At 39.6% G+C, this 17,499-nt stretch overlaps 2 protein-coding genes across 2 annotated transcripts; one reads left to right on the top strand and one right to left on the bottom strand.

Annotated features, from left to right (window-relative positions):
* Positions 1-1,437: 1,437 nt before the first annotated feature.
* Positions 1,438-3,830, bottom strand: LOC134036539 (uncharacterized). Its single transcript, XM_062481531.1, has 7 exons — positions 3,727-3,830; positions 3,329-3,383; positions 3,133-3,245; positions 2,943-3,045; positions 2,208-2,789; positions 1,932-2,063; positions 1,438-1,818 (listed from the first exon to the last, which is right to left on the bottom strand). Exons 2-7 carry the CDS (start codon positions 3,362-3,364, stop codon positions 1,438-1,440), a joined length of 1,347 nt encoding a protein of 448 aa, XP_062337515.1. The 5' UTR covers positions 3,365-3,383; positions 3,727-3,830.
* A 1,234-nt stretch (positions 3,831-5,064) lies between these two features.
* On the top strand, positions 5,065-13,297 carry faim2a (Fas apoptotic inhibitory molecule 2a). Its single transcript, XM_062481176.1, has 12 exons — positions 5,065-5,117; positions 8,041-8,233; positions 8,331-8,452; positions 9,384-9,448; positions 9,574-9,627; positions 10,096-10,146; positions 10,237-10,276; positions 10,468-10,505; positions 10,591-10,678; positions 11,083-11,178; positions 11,480-11,533; positions 11,629-13,297. The coding sequence occupies exons 2-12, from the start codon at positions 8,065-8,067 to the stop codon at positions 11,773-11,775; spliced, it is 924 nt and encodes a 307-aa protein (XP_062337160.1). The 5' UTR covers positions 5,065-5,117; positions 8,041-8,064; the 3' UTR covers positions 11,776-13,297.
* Positions 13,298-17,499: the final 4,202 nt, after the last annotated feature.

The following is a 17,499-nucleotide window of genomic DNA, read 5'->3' as shown; positions in this document are numbered from 1 at the left end:
AGAGCGTGAGAAGGGGTCCTTCGGCATGTTTACTGTGATTGCGCCTCCACTAAGGACTCTCAGTAATGTCCCCATTGAGGGGACAATGGACATCACTATCATTTTAGTCAGCACACTTGTCTATTTTACCTCTCTAACAGCTAGAAAAACAAACTTTGAATCAGTGGCTGCAGACCTGTTTTAATGGCAAATGCTCTCTCCCTCTTCCAGACTTCTATCAAGTGATTACAATCTAATTTGCTGTTCTGGTGATTTCAGTGCTTCTTGATATATTTTCAAATTTAGCCTTCTGGACACTGGAAATTCATTTGATACTCTATCTGGACAAAATGTCAGCCTTCTGGATTACTACCATTACGGCCACTCGCGGCATTAAATCTCACACATGCTTTAAATATGACTGAATGGCCTGCTTCGATGTCCCAGTGTAGGCAGGCCTGAGATGGAGTTTTTCTTAAGAGAGTGAGTGGTATTTAGTGTCAAGTCAGCGGGTAAACCATGTGTCTAGAAGGGAGGATGATATGAACATTTAACCAGTATTTCGATCCGAGCATAACACCAAGATTGATTACCCAGCTTGGCTGATTTGATAGCTGGTCTTTAAATCAATAAACGAGAATCTTCCACATTCAATGGGGACACTCTAAAGCAGAGGTCTTCAACCCTGGTCCTCAGGGACCCCCTGTCCTGCAATGAATGGTTGTTACCAGGCTTCTGCTGAGCTAGATAACGACCCACTCATTTGAATCAGGTGTGTTGGAGCAGGGAAACATTTAAAACATGCAGGACAGGGTGTCCCTGAGGACCAGGGTTGAAGACCTCTGCTCTAAAGTAAAGGAGAGGACGAATGCAATCCACTTTCTCTAAGTATTTGGGTGTGATTATACTTTAATATGCTCTAAAAATACAAATCTTTACACCTGCATTTAAAAATGTTCTGTAAATATGTTGGTCAGCTGGTGTGATGACTCAGATGGTCCACATGGGAGGGTTCTAGTCTTCCTCTGTGGGGAGGCCGCAGCAGCAGCAGGAAAACAATTCACGAACACGCCTGAAGAATCCACGAATGCCTCCTTTCTTACGCTTTTTCAGAAGGTCCTGACTGACATCTGAAAATGACAACACTTTGATGATTATTCATACTCTGCATGCCACAGGAAAGCACATATCTATCACATATTACACAATAGAAACTATTTGGATGTCGAGGTCAACAAGTAGGCCCACACTCACCACGGTTCTCCTCTGCCATGTCTCTGCACACATCTCCAAGAACCTGAATGGTCTAGAGACACAGAACCGTGTAAGGGAACATAATCAACATCTACCCTACAGTAAGAACCATTGATATTATCCAGAGTGAATAACAATACGTTGCAATGCCATTTAACATGATACAAAGTTGATACAAACCCCCCCCTCCAAATATCTTTTTTTTCAGAACATCAATAGATTGTTGTGTCTCACCATGGGGTGGAGATCAGAATTGGTTGCTAGGACACAGCCGATGACCATGCTGGGTTTCTCATCTGAGAGTTCAGGCTCCACCTTGGGAGCTTCAACCTCCAGGAGGTTGCTCAGAGTCTCTTCTGAGAATCTGGATGCAGCAGTGGTCTTTGGAGACCTCGGGGAAGGCTGAACCTGGTCTGAGGTGACCTCCGTGATAACTGCCTTCATCACTTTATCATTGTGAGCCATGACTGGTTCCTGGAGAAAGTCCTCCATGGCAATTGCAAGACATCTGGCCTGGGCAGAGATCTTGGGGGCAGCCTCATGAAGGTTGTCTTTCACTGTTAAGCCTTCGCTGATGTTGTTGTTCTGTAAACAGTATAAAGGTTTACTGATTTTTGGTACACATTATATGCTGTGTTTGGCAATACATGTCACATGGAAATAGTGAGATGTTTAACTTTTGCAATTGCGGCCTTTACATTATCAGCGATAGCTCTAGCTGCTTTCAGGAGAAGGTCTTTCATGGAAACTTCAGGGGTACCAGCTGTGGTGGCGATTTCACACATCTGGTTGGAGAAGTCCTCCGGTACATCAGTCCCCCAGTCCCCCATCTTCAGCAAAAAGAGTATTATTTATGTACATGTGCCGTAGGTGTCTCGAAATTGACCACATACCAATGCCAGAAAGACCTTATCTTGAGATCTATTCACATTTATGTACTGTATGATATTAAAAACAAGACACAATTACAATACCTCCATATCATCCACGATAGCCGAGATGATAGAACGAGTCACAGCCAGACCTTCAAATTCTGTGCTGTCGTGTCCTATCAGCTGGAAGGATATTAAGGCATGCTCAAACTTCTGGAAGATGGCAACCACCATGTTTTTTACCACTCTGTAAGTGATGGAACCCAGTGCTGAGACATCCTGGGGAGTGAGCACAGAGCTGGCTGCATCCTCCACAAGCCTGAAGACATCTACAATGGCTGCCTTGGCCCACGGCCCCTCCATCGAGGTGAGGCCTGGCTGCTCAGAGTTGAACAGTGATCCCAATAGCTCCTCTTCTCTGTCCTCAAGGAGGTAGTTGAGAGTAGCTGTCACCAACTCTGGGACCAGCTTCTCAGCTCTTTGGAGCAGAGTTGATGTGCTTGGCACATGCTCATTTGGAGAACCTGCATCCCCAGCAGGTGGAGAGGACTCCATTTCGCCCTTTGTGTCATGCATGGCGCTGCACGCAAGGTTGGAAAACAGGGGGAGGAGGAGATTCCTGACCTCAGCTTCAGCTGATGGCCTGATCATGCCCAGGAACATCTCAAGTCCCTCCAAGGTGACCTAGAGGAACGGGAAAGAGAGAGTACAAAAGAGAGAAAGAGAGAAAGAGAGAGAGAGAATTAAGAGAGATAATGAAATGGTGAGAAGTCCACTCTACCAGGATTTTCCCGGGTGTCTCATGAGAAAACGTCTTGATGTTGTCTCATAGCCTACCTTCCTCCCAAACTGCTTAGAGAGACGTCGCTCGTTCTCCAGTTCTGTAAAGACCTTTTTCTCAATCCCCTCCAGCACAGGACGACGGAGGACATGGTGAGGTCTACAGAAGTGGACATGTATGACTGGACACACATTTTCAGTGAATGTTATAGAATTGTAAAATGTGAGAAACATAAAGCTTGCTTACGCTGGTCCGAATCCTGCCTCTCTCAACAGAAAATCTTTAATATGCTCCAAGTTGACCTGGTCAGGAACATCTCCCAGTTTCTTGAGGATCAAGAACTGTCGCATGATAGTTTTCTGCAAGATACATACTGAATTTACTGGTCTATGGGAATGGTTGTAATGATACTCAAACTACCAGTCCAATAGTACAATATTACCTGTCCTGTACACAAATCCATTGTACGATTCATCATCAACAAGATGACTATTGCCCTAGAGAATGAGATATTAAAAATGTTTTGAATCAACATTTGTTACAGAAACGTTAAACATTATTAGATCAGATGTCGGCCTAGAAGTATATACATATTGACGGTTTGAAAACAATCTGTAATATTACGGAAATCGAACGAAGGCCTAGACCAACCGACCACGCAAGTTGTGTTAAGCGTGATAGAGAAAGGTTGGAGCATGCCTGAGAGATCATCCTGCAGGCTAGGTTAACCAAGCCTAAAATATTACAAACCGACTCGAAATACCTCAATTAAAAAGTCAAATCTTAAATAAATGTGTGTGAAGCCAGAGTAGTCATACATAGTTGTCATGCGAAACCTACAATAGTCGACGGGTGAGAAGTAGTTTGTTATGTTAGGCTGCCATATTTCTCTGGGTTTTAATTGTCCTTTGACAAATGAGACCGCGCAACATAAAATAGTATTCAGTGTTACATGATGTGACTAATGAGAGTAGGCTACTTACCTCACACTAAGAAGCAAACGGAACCGTTGATTGGGTTTACTTTTTTAGATTAAATACAGTTAGCGCACTAAATAGGTCGTTTAGTGGTGTTGATTTGCCAGTGAATGATTATACCCCGTGTCAAAGTTCTAGATGCAGTGTTTGGAATGTTGAGTAACATTGTGACACTTTTATTATGATCCGTAAGGCCTGATGTAACGATAATGTCGACATCTGTGGATGTCATCATGTGGATAATCAGTATTAATTTCTTACAAATATTATATAAAAGGGGAAAAGCATGCAATATCCTGATTCCTCTGTGTTAATTGATAAGCGTAGGTATACGTACAATTTGGTGGCCATGAAATACTGTTTCAAATTACATATTTTTTTTACATCTATACATGTTCAGTACCACAGTGTATTACAAAGATTATTTAGCATACCATGAAGTGAGATGGTGGGATAGGATTCCAAATACCTCAACTGAATAAAACATTTCAATTAATCTCATGTGATTTATTTGGGGTTCACAGGGACCCCAGAATTCTGCTGCTGTGGATGTGTCTGGTGGCCACAGGAGGTGCTGATTGGTTATGCATTGCTGGGATATTGCATTGTCCAAGAATCCGGAGGCGTTGTCGTCGACACTGATGGATGTTTGTATCTCTAGTATTGAGTCATTAAAAACTACTTTTATCATTCTTTAACTTTTTGGTACCAAATGAAATGGTATGTAGGCTACAGGTTGCTCAGGCTTTCCCCTATAAGCGACGATGAATACCCAATTAAGTGCAGCCTTACTGGGGTGCACCAACAATGGACACGACTTTGTTAAAACAGACATTATGTTTTAAGCAATTGGCATTGCTTGTTTGTACGTTCTAACATTTTAATGCATTTTAACTTAAATTAAAATGGTAGGCCTTTACAAATGATAATATGAATATGGCTCAATTATTTGTTTGTCTATGAATTTTATAACTAGCTCTAGCTATTACAACTCAAGCCTCTCATGGAATTAATGTTATCAACCAAACAATATAATTCATTACTTTATTTTTCATTTGGGTAGCCTATATAGAAAGATTACGTTTTTGTCCTAAAAAAAATAATAAATATTAAAGTGTAGGCTATGATTGTTAATTTCTTGGGGCGATTACTTGCGAATCCCAATTGCATTGTTGTTCAATAAAGCTTGTTTTCTTTTGAGTGGGTGTACGACAATTTGGGAGGGTCTGGCAAGTGTCGCTTGTGCAACCCCCGGTAAGATTCTTAAACCTAAACATCACTGATTATTGTCTGAGTGCATGCTGTTTTGCTCTATTCTATTAGCTATCTAAATGGAGCGTTTAAGATGGTTTCGCTTTTAAGCTATTTATCATCCATCAAATAACAAAGACTGTATGACAGGCTGGGCGACATCCATATTGCTAGCCTAGCTAGCTACAGTAGCTAGCCCATTAACAGTAGTCCATTTACAATATTCCTGTAGCGAGCGATAAAGTTAGATTTAGGCTAAGATTTATAGATTGCTATCATTGAGCTATAGCCTACAAGAAAATTATATCTCTATTTCTATTCATAAATTGACAGCTATGCATATCCCCGAGTGTGATTTGCGACTGTTCCATAGTTACTGTACTAGGCTTTCCAGCTAAAGCTACAGTACATTTTCTTTTTACTGCGAAAGTGCAAAATTACTATTCATACGAGGTTTCTCCGACTGTCCACCTTGCTTTGACTCGGTAATCTTTTTACCGGAAACTTGCATAACACTTACATACAGACCATCGTATACTATGGCCAATAATACATCTCTTGTCTAAAATGTATGTATGATGACACATACATTTTAGATACAGCTTATTCCAATAAACTGAATTATAGTTAACGTTTTTAAAGAGTCACATCGCATTTGGGTCACAGATTTAACACAATTTGAATCAGATACAATGTTTCTAGTCGGGGTCAAGCTGATTGTGTATGTTAAAATAATACAATGTTTATGTTCAAAAACTTTTGGTGTGTCAAACGTTGTTCACAGCAGCAATGTTTCTTTAGTTTGGAAGTTGCACATGCAGTTAATACCCGATAACTGGGTCACCTGTTATGGGGTAGACGGGATTTTAACCTGGAGCCAAAATGGACCTTAAACATGCAGCATGTGTAATATTTCCTTAAGGCTAGATCATTTAAATAGCTATTATTATGTTATCCAAGCAATTCATGTTTTTTAAAGTGACTGACAGTCAAATTTGTCCTACTGTAGAGAGACAGATTTGTAATTTCATGAAAAACAGAGTTGCAATCTTTCCAGACTCTCGGTAGCAACTAACAGTAGTGATGTGGGCAACTGGGTTACGGTAGAGCTCATATTCAGCTCCTTGCGACAAAGGCCTAACAGGATTGCAGATGACTCTCTGCTCCGATTAAACTACACAACATGCACAATCAGGGTGACCAACAAGATTATATTAACTAACCAACAATAACATTACAAACATCTAACTGAACGAACACAACAACTGAAATCCCTCGCACGGTTGTTGTAACCAAACAATTTTCCACAAGTCTTTGCGTTTTTTGACATGCCGCACTGCATGCTGGGTACCCAAGGGTGCTGACGCTGATTATCTAGCTGTGCTAGTGATATGAGTATTAGCTTTGGTCAGCTTTTGACATATCAAGGTGAAATTGAGCATGGTACTTCAGAACGTTGTCATCCTGTTTAACTAAACAGATATTTACATTTAAGACAGGCTCAAAGACTGTGGCTGGCTTCGAACCTACAACCTTATACTTTGCAGGTCACCGTCCCAGTCCCAGCCCCAGCCCATTGAGCTATTCTCAGTGTTGAACATCATCATGTTCAGTTACTGAATAAAAAAGTAAGCTGTTTCTTCTGTGGTAAGGGTTGTTAGATTTAGCCAAAGTTGAAACTGCTTGTACATTTCCTATAAAAACGGGACAACGGGATGACCGGGTTGCTGCTGTAAAGAATAACTTACTCATAGTTTTTTTAAAAGGTTGTTTGGAGTGCCATAACTTGTCATGGAAGGAAATTTCAAATCATGCCTAGCATCAGTGGGGATGTGTCCTGGCTTAGGTTACTGAAATTAATTTGTGCAACAGGCAAGGGATCCACCTCTACAATCAATTTACTTTATTAGAGATAACCATTAGAGTTATCTCTACCATGCGTAGACTACAAGTAGCTAGCTACTGTGGTTAACCTGGCTTGTTTTGCAGTGGTTTACACAGTCTCGCTAAACAGATGATCGGAGTGTTGTGATGGGCTCAAATAAACGCGCATTGCTATATTTTACAACCGGAGGATTGATCGGAAGACTAGAAACCGTTTTGTCAGAATAAAAAATAAAAACTATGCCTCTGACTGGTTTTGAAGCTACAACCCTTTGCTTACCAGCACAACATCTAAGCCAATTAAGCCATTCCCAGACATAGTTCAGTAACTGGATAATAAAAAAAGCTGTTTCTCCAATGGCGAGCATTGTCAGATTTGGTCCAAATTCAAACAGCTGTAATTCAGTCATATTTTGACATATAAAGGTGAAACTTTGCATGGTACTTCAGGGGCGTGTCACCTTAAAGCCTATTAAATTTGAACCATCCTTCAAAAATACATTTGATTGAGTGACACAAACATATTGAGGCAATGTGGACATTTACATTTTTAAATACGTCAATGATACATATCTGTACAACATTTCAAGTCAATTAGAACTTTGGTTCAACAGAAGAGGAATTTTTAAGGTTTTCCAAAATTATCACTGTACAGGAAAATCCATCATGGCGGACCTTATGGGTCCTTGAGGCTTTTTTGTTCCTCATGAAAAATGAGGCATGTACACCAAGTTTCAGAAGAATTGGAGCAATGGGGTGGAAATGCCATCACTTTGAAAATTTGACTTTTGGGAATACTAACAAAAACAATAGGTTCCCTCCTACCGGAGGAACCCTAATAAGAATACTAACAAAAGCAATAGGTTCCCTCCTACCGGAGGATCCCTAATAATAATAATAAAACTAACAATACAATAGGTTCCCTCCTTCCGGAGGAACCCTAATTATCAATTCCTAGGTGTGTGCAGCCTATTCTTGAGGTGTTGACTTTAACACTGGTCTGCTCTTATCTTTATTTATTTTGCTGTCCTTCTTCGAACAGCTACACACAGAACTAACTTTCAACATGAGCGTTCAGGCCGCTCCACCGAGCTATGCGGAAGCCACAGCAGGGGACAAGGAGCATGTAGGGGGGACAGTGTTCATGCCCTCCTATGGTGCCAACGGGTTGCCACCCATGTCACCACCGTCTGTCCCCTGCCATGCCAGTTGGACCTACATGCACCCTCGGCCCCGTGAGTCTTTCTGTGGGACTTTCTGCATGACTTTTTAACACTAAGTCCATTTCAGCAATCCCTCGCCCTCTGTTTGTGTCATCATTCTTTCCGCTAGACCCAGGCTACACCAACCACTGCCCGTCAGATATTTCCTCCCACTTATCTGATCCCAGCACAAGCAGCTTAGATGGAAACAATTGGGAGGATAAAAACATCCGCCGCATGTTCATACGCAAGGTGAGAAACATGAAAAGTATTCGAAATACGTGTATGTTGTACATCGTATAAAGCCATTAACAGCTGACATAGAAATTGGCTTTGATCTTAATTATTATTTATTATAATAATCATTATTATACGTGGATTTGGTGTTTACATTTTTTATTCGTTTTATATGGGTAAAATGGGCCTATAATCATGTTAGTTGTTCAACTACTGAAAAAGTGCAAGGACTTTGCTAATTACTTCTTATGTAAGATTGAAAATATCTATAACTCCATTGCTCCTGCTCGAACATCTGATTCTGTAGAGTTGTTACCTCATAATTTTTCGGTTCCTGTATTCTCAAGTTTTACTGTTGTTCATTATGATTTTATTTCTAAACTGCTCTTCTGCTGTGAGCAAATGTAATAACTTGAAAATCTCTGTGGATGACGGCTCAATTACTCCTGCCAACCAAGTGCAGAACCTGGGTGTACTCTTTGATGCACCACTTGTGTCCTGACCCGCACATCTTCAAGTCAGCACATGACCCCTGTTACACTGGCTTCCAGTGTAACAGGGGTTACCATTTTAAGAATTTGCTTAAAAAATGTTAATTGATAATTAATTGTGTCTGTTCTTATTGTTATTGTATATTATGTTTTATAATTGTAATTTTTACCGTAGTGTAGCGCTTTAAGTGCATGAAAGACGCATTACAATTTTTTAGTGTTATTATGTATTGCAATTTAACATTAGCCATGTTTTGTGGGAAAAATACTTTCTCTCAGAATCAGAATATATTTTTCCAGCTTTGCGCTTAAATAACTGAATTGAAATGTAACTATATAAGCATGTTGCATTGATAAAATCTTGTTTTATAGAGGTTTGTCTTTTGTCAGTTGTGTGGTGCTCAGGAATCTGGTGAATCAGTATGTTTAATATTTCCTGGTTCTATCCTACATAGGTGTTCTGCATTCTGATGGTCCAGCTGTTTGTGACTTTTGGTATTGTGGCTCTCTTTACATTTTGGTAAGGACAACTGCAATACTTAACGTACTTAGATTTCTGTCTTTTTAATCCTAAAGCTCCTTCCTTGCAAATGAATTGACCATATATTGACCACAATATTTTCTTCTATTACCTGCCTACAACAGTGAGCCAGTCCGACAGTACGTACAGTACAACAGAATCCTCTACCTAGCATCCTAGTAAGTGTTCATTCAAGTCATTATAATGATATCCTCAAGGAAGTCAGACTTAAGTTGGGCCGTAAGTCATAATATTGACTGAGATCCTGAGTCATTGAAAAGGTTAGTTAGTTTCACATGAGGAATCCACATCTTCTCAATAATGAGGAACAGAGTTTACGAAGTGTGTGTTACGCAGGTGATATCTGAATTAACAAACGAAGATTGTATTGAGTTCATAATGTTATGCTATTTATCAAGTTGGGTAAGAGGATCCAAACATAAAGCATGTTCCTCATAGCTGCCCAGATAGTCCTAGGCCTTTCTGCCCTTATGGGTTGTAGAGCGTGGACAAAACAGTTATATACATGTATATATGGAAGGTCAGGACAATATATTTTTGTGTGTCATCATTGCAGGGAAATTGCACAGTCGCTGAATCTCAGTGCTGTCATACTGCATGTAGTGACACTATTGTCTCTCTTACAGCATCACCTTCATGGGAACATATCTGGTGCTTGTCTGCAGCACTAGTGCCCGGTAAGACAACAATGTTTTTGACCAGATATCTAAGTTACTCTTTCATCCCTTTTTTACGTGTTCTTCATAACTCAAATTTTATTTTCTCAGACGACAGTACCCCACAAACCTCATTCTTCTGAGTATCTTTGTAAGTGTCTCTTGGGGCGTTAGTTGCTATTGAGAGGACTAACTCCTCAAGTAACTCTGTAGTTGAGGTAAACTCTTTCTGGACTTGGCAATTGACAACAAACTGTTAAATAACTAAAAAACTAAACTAGTTAAATCATTTAAGGTTGTTGTGTTTGTGTTTCTTTTTCACCTTGTGTTCTTATTTTCCAGACATTAGCTATGTCCTACATGGCAGGGATGCTGGCCAGGTAAACATAATACGTGTGTTGCTATATTTGTCCTCATTCTTACTGATGTATTTAACATACAGCTATCTTTCCTCTTTGTAAACAGCTACCACAACACTAAAGTGGTGATGCTTTGCATTGGTATCACTGCCCTAGTGTGTCTGTTCATCACACTGTTCTGTTTCCAAACTAAGGTGAGAGCGTAAATAGCCAGCATGTCCAAGTATTTAACACACACACACTCTAACATGTGTTGCATATATGGACTTCCTTAAGTCCGTGACCCATCAGCATCACCCAGCTCTTGGTATATTATTAGCTGTCCCTCCAACAAGCTCATAATACAAACTCTTTGTTTCCCTGAGAATTCAGCTGTGGATCAGACAAACCAGCGTCAGACCACAGTGCACTGCTACTAAGCTTTGTTGGACTACAGATATAGATCACTATAGCAGATGTTTCTCCCAGCTGATTTTCCCCATGGTGTTCAACAATAAAGACAGCAAACTGCGTATGAGTTGTTTGAAATGGTGTCAGTGCTTTTGAAGGCAAGGCGTCTTACGTGTTTGACCTAATGTCAGTGTTTCTTTTGTTTCAGTTTGATTTGACATCTTGCCATGGTCTGCTGTTCTCTTTCATGATGGTGCTCATGATAACAGGGCTACTGCTCCTGTTTACTGTTCCCTTTGGTTATGTAAGCAATTACTCCACTCACATGCCTTATATATTTATATATATTGCAGACTTAGGTTTAGATGGTAGGTGCGGTTGTATTATTTTTATTCCAGTTTGCTTTCATGTCACACTTCTTTTAAGTGCATCTCCTAGGTAGAGGTAGATACTACAAACTAATTTGATTTGTTTTTTAACATCCTCAGAAGGCAGGTGTGGAGAAGAGAGTTATTACATAGTACAGAGAAAGTTATTCAATTTTCAATAGGAAAATGCAACGTCTGTTTCGTTTAAGTTTCTTGTGAACATCCTGTCATTCACAGATTCCTTGGTTGCAGACCATGTATGCTGGACTTGGCGCCCTGGTGTTCACATTGGTTTGTATAATTACTCCTTTACTTTGAGTGTACCATGGTCATTACAAATACAAGTTCCTGGGTCTCTAAATGTTTTTGTCTCTTTCTCTCTCAAGTTCCTGGCGTTTGATGTGCAACTGTTGATGGGAAACAGACGTTACTCTCTAAGCCCAGAGGAACATGTGTTTGGAGCCTTGTGTCTCTACATGGATGTGGTCTACATATTTTTCTTTCTCTTACAGCTTTTTGGCAGTCAGGAATGAGCAGAACCTCAGTGAAGTGTTTTTGTTTCAATGGCATCCCAAGCAGATGAAAAACTGACATACATTTTCACACATTTACAGACACACAAGATCACATTCTGAACCTTAAAGAAAAAGTGACATGCACATTTAATTTGTGAAATTATGAGCTTTATTTAAATTTCTGGATTTCAGGGTAAAGACAAATTGATTATGTGAAGACAACTTGAATACTGTGGTATTTAACCCTTTATGGCTACTAGTATTGAAACAGAGACGTATGCGTTTCTCTGCCTCTGACCTCACAGAAATTGTCTTACACTGATAACATGCACACACATACTTAAGTTGTCTCCTGCAATATTATACTCTATGTTTCATGTTACCTCCTTCATGTGAATCACCTACTGGTGATTGAGCAATGCCACCCAACTGTGGTGGTAGAGGCAAACACAACTGCCTTTTTATAGAGGTGGTGTGTTGTAGGGCAGTACTTTCAATTGTTTAATCTCTTTTCCATCAGCTGTGGACCCAATGTAATGAGTAGCTAGCTAGCTAGCTACAAGTGTAAGATGAGTCTGTCTGTGATGCAACACTGACTTAAAGGATCCCATATATGTTTAAGTCATGAAATTGGCATATATGTTTGTTTTGCGATGTTGTGTTAGTTTTTGGTATTGGTACTGTATGCAACTTTTCTCATCCTTGTTATTGCTTTATACACCTACCAGAAGACTACAGTGCATGCTTTTAACGTTGATGTACATTCACGTTATGGTACAATCCACTTTGACGCTATGTTATCTGACAATTCTACCCAATCAGCTATTTTAAGGTATTTATATTAAAAAACAAGGTTCAGATATTACATTTATGTAAGCTATGGACAAATTGAGACATTCACTATTTTCTAAGTTTTACATTATGTGGACCTACGATAGAAGTACTTTGCGAGCCATCATTGTTATGGTAACAACATGAGTGCTTATTCAGGTGCTGTTTACCAGCATTTTAAACCATTATTACAATATTGTGTTTCTAAGTTTTAAACATTCAATACGTTTTTTATAAGATATGTTGTTTTAATGTTGGTTATTATTACAAACAACAATCAATAATTGATCTATGTTCACTAATGACCAATTTTCTTCTCACAAATTTGATTATTTTGATAGATATTATAAATATTTATTTTTCCTGTGGTTTACACTATGTAATGCACTTATACTCAATGAGAGAAATCCCAAAATAATTAGATGGTTGGCTATGATATATGTATGATAAATAAGTAGGTATATTAGTAATGTGCTTTGTGTGTTGTGTCTCTGTTAAGAGAGCCTGTATGAGAGTATGATCTCATATTTTTTGCATTAAGGGATTCTGTCACAGATGCCCTTCTAAAACCCATAATTTACTATTTTAGGTTGGATTTGATCCCTCAACCTGAATAGTAAAAAATGAAAAAACAAAACAAATCTATACTCTGTTTTGTGAGATTTTATTTTTCTGTTTATTTATTAAATAAAGTAAGATTGTGAATGTTTATTGGTGTTTCCTTACACAACTGTGAACATGGAGCGCTGCAAAGACAGAGAATGTCTAGACCCACCTCATGGAGGGTCATGATGAGTTGATTAAACCTTTCCGAGGTTCTAAAAGAAGTCCAACCTGGCACAGGAGTACACCCCTCATGAAATCCCATCAATCCAATAAGCCAGCTATAGAATGTATGATCAAATACATTGTTTTCGGCTTGACAGTAATCTGTAGTGACAATGTCTACAATTGATTGAGAATGCTACATGGACATCCCAGGCTCCAAGACCCTCTTGCAGATCGAAAGCTAGTCAGATCAACAGATAAGTTGTGTCCGCATTACATCCATGTGTAAAGCCCTGACACAGCAAGGCTAACCAGGAAAGGATTAGTATCCACTGAGCCATGACATACTGGGCTTCACAACTCATGATCAACACCAAGACCTTAGGCACCGAGAACAACATGCTTTTCGGCTTTTCAACTACATTCATGGAGCATTCCACTTGGGTCTAAGATAGACCAACGCCAACCCTCAAAGGCTAAGCTTAAAGGCTGTTGTGGCTCTGGGAGCCACAAGGACCCCCTGACCTGGGGCGGCAGGTTAGGCCTCATAGCCAGTTGCCAAGCAATTCACAACGATGCGGGCTGCAGACGACTGAATGAAGACCAGGCCAATATGATGCCATCAGCATTAAACAATGGCATGGAAGCTTGATTGAGAACCTGCTTCCTGTCTTTGGAAAAACAATATAGGTTGAATAAAGACCTAATCAAGACATTCAAATTGCTTCATCCTCCTGATTGCACCCATGGCCAAGAGTGGAGACATTTTCACCCAGATAACTTCTTGAGTGGGCCGGATCTGAAAGGGAAACCATAGTAACCCACCTCATTCCATTTGGCCTTTGGTCCAGGAAGAAGCAACTGAGGCCTGGGACATGAGGGTCCACCATGTTTAGTTCTATTAGAGGACCAGTTGTCATGTGGCATTTCTCTTTTAGAGGCAACATGCCTGTTAGCCTGTGACCTCTTCTTGACAAGGGGCACGTGTCATTGTTTATGTGCAGGCGGGAGAGAGTGGTGGTCCAGCCACCCAGTTGTAGGGCGAGGGGCTCAGAGGCTTGTTGCCGATGTGAAAAAGTAAACTCACTCCTCCATAAATACAGGTCACCCTAGCTTTTCAATGCCGTAGATGGTTAGCGGTCACTCTTACGAGTCAGGGGGCCTGAGTTCGAGCACCAGTGTGGGGGAAGGTTGGGAGGAAGCAAACTGATGAGCAACTACCCCTGTTACAGAAGTATCAATCATCTCAGTGTTTATCAATTCTTTCTCACTTTCTCAGTTTGCAACAGGATGCCATCCATCTCTAAGCTACTAGTGAAGCTTGGAGTTTCTTCTGCCACCTGCAGGTAGCGCTGGCAGTAAGCTGACTCCAATATATTAACTGTTTGTTCTGGCACCTTACCAGCCTCTCTAAATCAGACTAATAGAGACTGTTGACTAGGAGTCATCTTGCTACTAGGGCATCCACTGGCAGTGTGTAGTAATGTAGTGTTGACTGAGTGTGTGACCCCTGTAAAAATGGCCAAATTAATCTGAGTGAGAGATCCGTGGATCAGATGGAAATAAGCAGCTGGCAAGGACTTCTCCTGGTGGCATTCTGTAAAAAGGAATGTGGACCATTGTTCTCTATCCTTTTTTTACTCCTTGTTTCTTATTCTCAGAAGAAGACCTATTCATCTGGCTGCTACTTCTTGCTCATTCAAACTCATACTCAGACTCAGACTCAGACAGACCCAGACTCAAAGTCAAAGTCAGACTCAGACAAACTCAGACCCAGACTCAGACTTTTCCTTGCTCTTCTTCTTCTTTCTCTCTTTCTCTTTCTGATGTAAAATAATCATGGTAGTCTAGGTAAGATGTAAAACCTTCATTTTGTAATATCTTTTCCCTTTGAATTGATTTAAATCACTTGCAATGTTATTGAATATCAGTTTCATTTTGCTCAAATGTAACCCATTGTCAAATAACTGAAATTGTAAGATGTTTGGTTCATGTTAATACACTGTCCAGTTTAGCCCTCTTCAATCAGATAGAGGGGTACAGTTTTGGTTGTTTAGCCAATATAAAAATCTCTGAAAGTTCATTAATTTATAATATTTTTTAATCTGAGAAATCATTCTTGTAATCTGATCACATTGCAAGGAGTAATATTGTATGTCAACCTCATTGTACATGTATTAGGCTTTATCATCAACAGACACAGATCAAATGGCAAATTATGTATGTTGACATGAAATGGTCTGCTTGTATTTCTGACCAAAAGTCGATATCCTTGACATTAAAAAGTGCACTGCCTGACAAACAAACAAACAAAAATTACTCTGTTGTCAACAAATAGCATGGGATCAAACAATGTTCTGCTAGACTAAATATAAAATTAATTAGTTTGCTGATTAAAATAGACTGAAATTGAGATGACTGAAAACAAAGCAGACTCATTTTACAACAACATTAAGAACAGCTGCTTGGGAGATAAGAGGGATTGACTGAGCTAAACTTGACAAGGACAAGGTTGCCGAACACAAGAGTTCAAATTAGAGTTCAAGGCTTTCTTTTTAAAAACACAATGACCACAACTACTGTACTACAGTCTTAGGACTCAGCTGCTGAAAGAGAATTGAATTCCGTAAGACCTGCTTTTACAGCTTTGAGATATCCGGTGAAGGACACGCACAGTTATTTGACCATACAAGTCCCCTCTCCTGGCGTCTTCCACTGTCACATTTCTGACATTGAAACAATTATAGATTGCCCACCATGATATTTGGCCCAGAACACAAACATGAATGAGCCAATCCCTGCTTCGCCCTTTCTTAAGGTCCTCCAAAGAAGGGCCAAGAAGGTTGTTAGTCAGTGGAGCCCTCTCATTACATGTGACATTTCACATCCTAAAGTAAAGACTTTTATAGCTCAAATTAAGTTACATAAAAATGCTGATGGGAACAAACATGTGGGGTGTCTCCAACAGAATGCTGGTAGACTTGGAACAGCTTGGCACAGCAGTAGCATTAAAACATCCAGTGCTAATTCAGAGTTACAGTGATGTGCCAGCACATGAAACCCTTTTAGAAAGATGTCTCAAATAAACCAAATGACAGTTTTATCTCATTAGATAGCAATAGGTTTTTGTTTACTTAGGGCATACATTTTTGCTGTAAATCACAGGACGATAAAGATAACATCTGTGTAGTGTAGTATTTCGCAAAATATAGTTTTAGGTTTGAATGGAGACAATAGCAAATGATCAGATACCCACAAAAGAGGAACATTTGATAACCCTCAGTGCAAATATTGAACTTTCTGTTTTGTTGGCTTTTACTCCTTTTCTTTGTCTTCATCTTACAAAGAGCACAGCATATAAAATGCCTTGGCAGTTAATAAGTACTGATTGTGGTAAAGTACTTGAACTATTGTCTTTGAATATTAATACATTTTATTAGTTGGCTGAGTTGCAATGCTGCTTGATCTTGACTTCAGCGCATGCCTCTTTGAGCTCTGTGGGTGTGATCATTAAGGTCAGCAACATGAATCGCAAAGCGTCAGAAGTTTTTCTTTGCACTTTAAATCTCAGTTGAAAAAATGTGAAACATATCCATGACTTCTTCAGCATCTTAAAGATGTTCTCAAATAACACAGGAATGTATGTCATTATGAATTGTATTGTCCTTAAATGATGTTACAGTAAAGCATAGCAAGATGAGAAGAAACACTAGGTACCGGTACTCCATCTACTAAATTGTGTCACTCATTTGTCAACTATCATTGTACAGTAGATGGACTCACATATTAGTTATACATATAGCTATTAAGGATAGCTATATGTATATCCAGATGTTACAGGTTGAAATCCCTCTCTGTACATTTGTTTTGGATAAAAGTGCCTGCTAAATGAAGACCTTATTATAAAGACTCACAACAAAAGATCAGATTAAAGATCACAGGAGTGTGACAATCAACACTTTTGAGATTCAACGTAATCCTATTTTACAGATTGGTTATATATCAACATGATGCCTCAAAATAGAATCAAAGTGCATATCAATTGACACATTTATTCTTTCCCCCTTGAAGGTTCAGTAGCAACGGCTTACAACTTCTGTGCCTGATCCACTTTCTCCACTTCTCCATCTTTGACGGGTGCTG

Source organism: Osmerus eperlanus, chromosome 16, assembly GCF_963692335.1.
Source record: "Osmerus eperlanus chromosome 16, fOsmEpe2.1, whole genome shotgun sequence".
In the NCBI taxonomy this organism is placed as follows: Eukaryota; Metazoa; Chordata; class Actinopteri; order Osmeriformes; family Osmeridae; genus Osmerus; species Osmerus eperlanus.
Note: the sequence above shows the minus strand (reverse complement) of the source record. Positions and strands in the feature narration are given on the sequence as shown.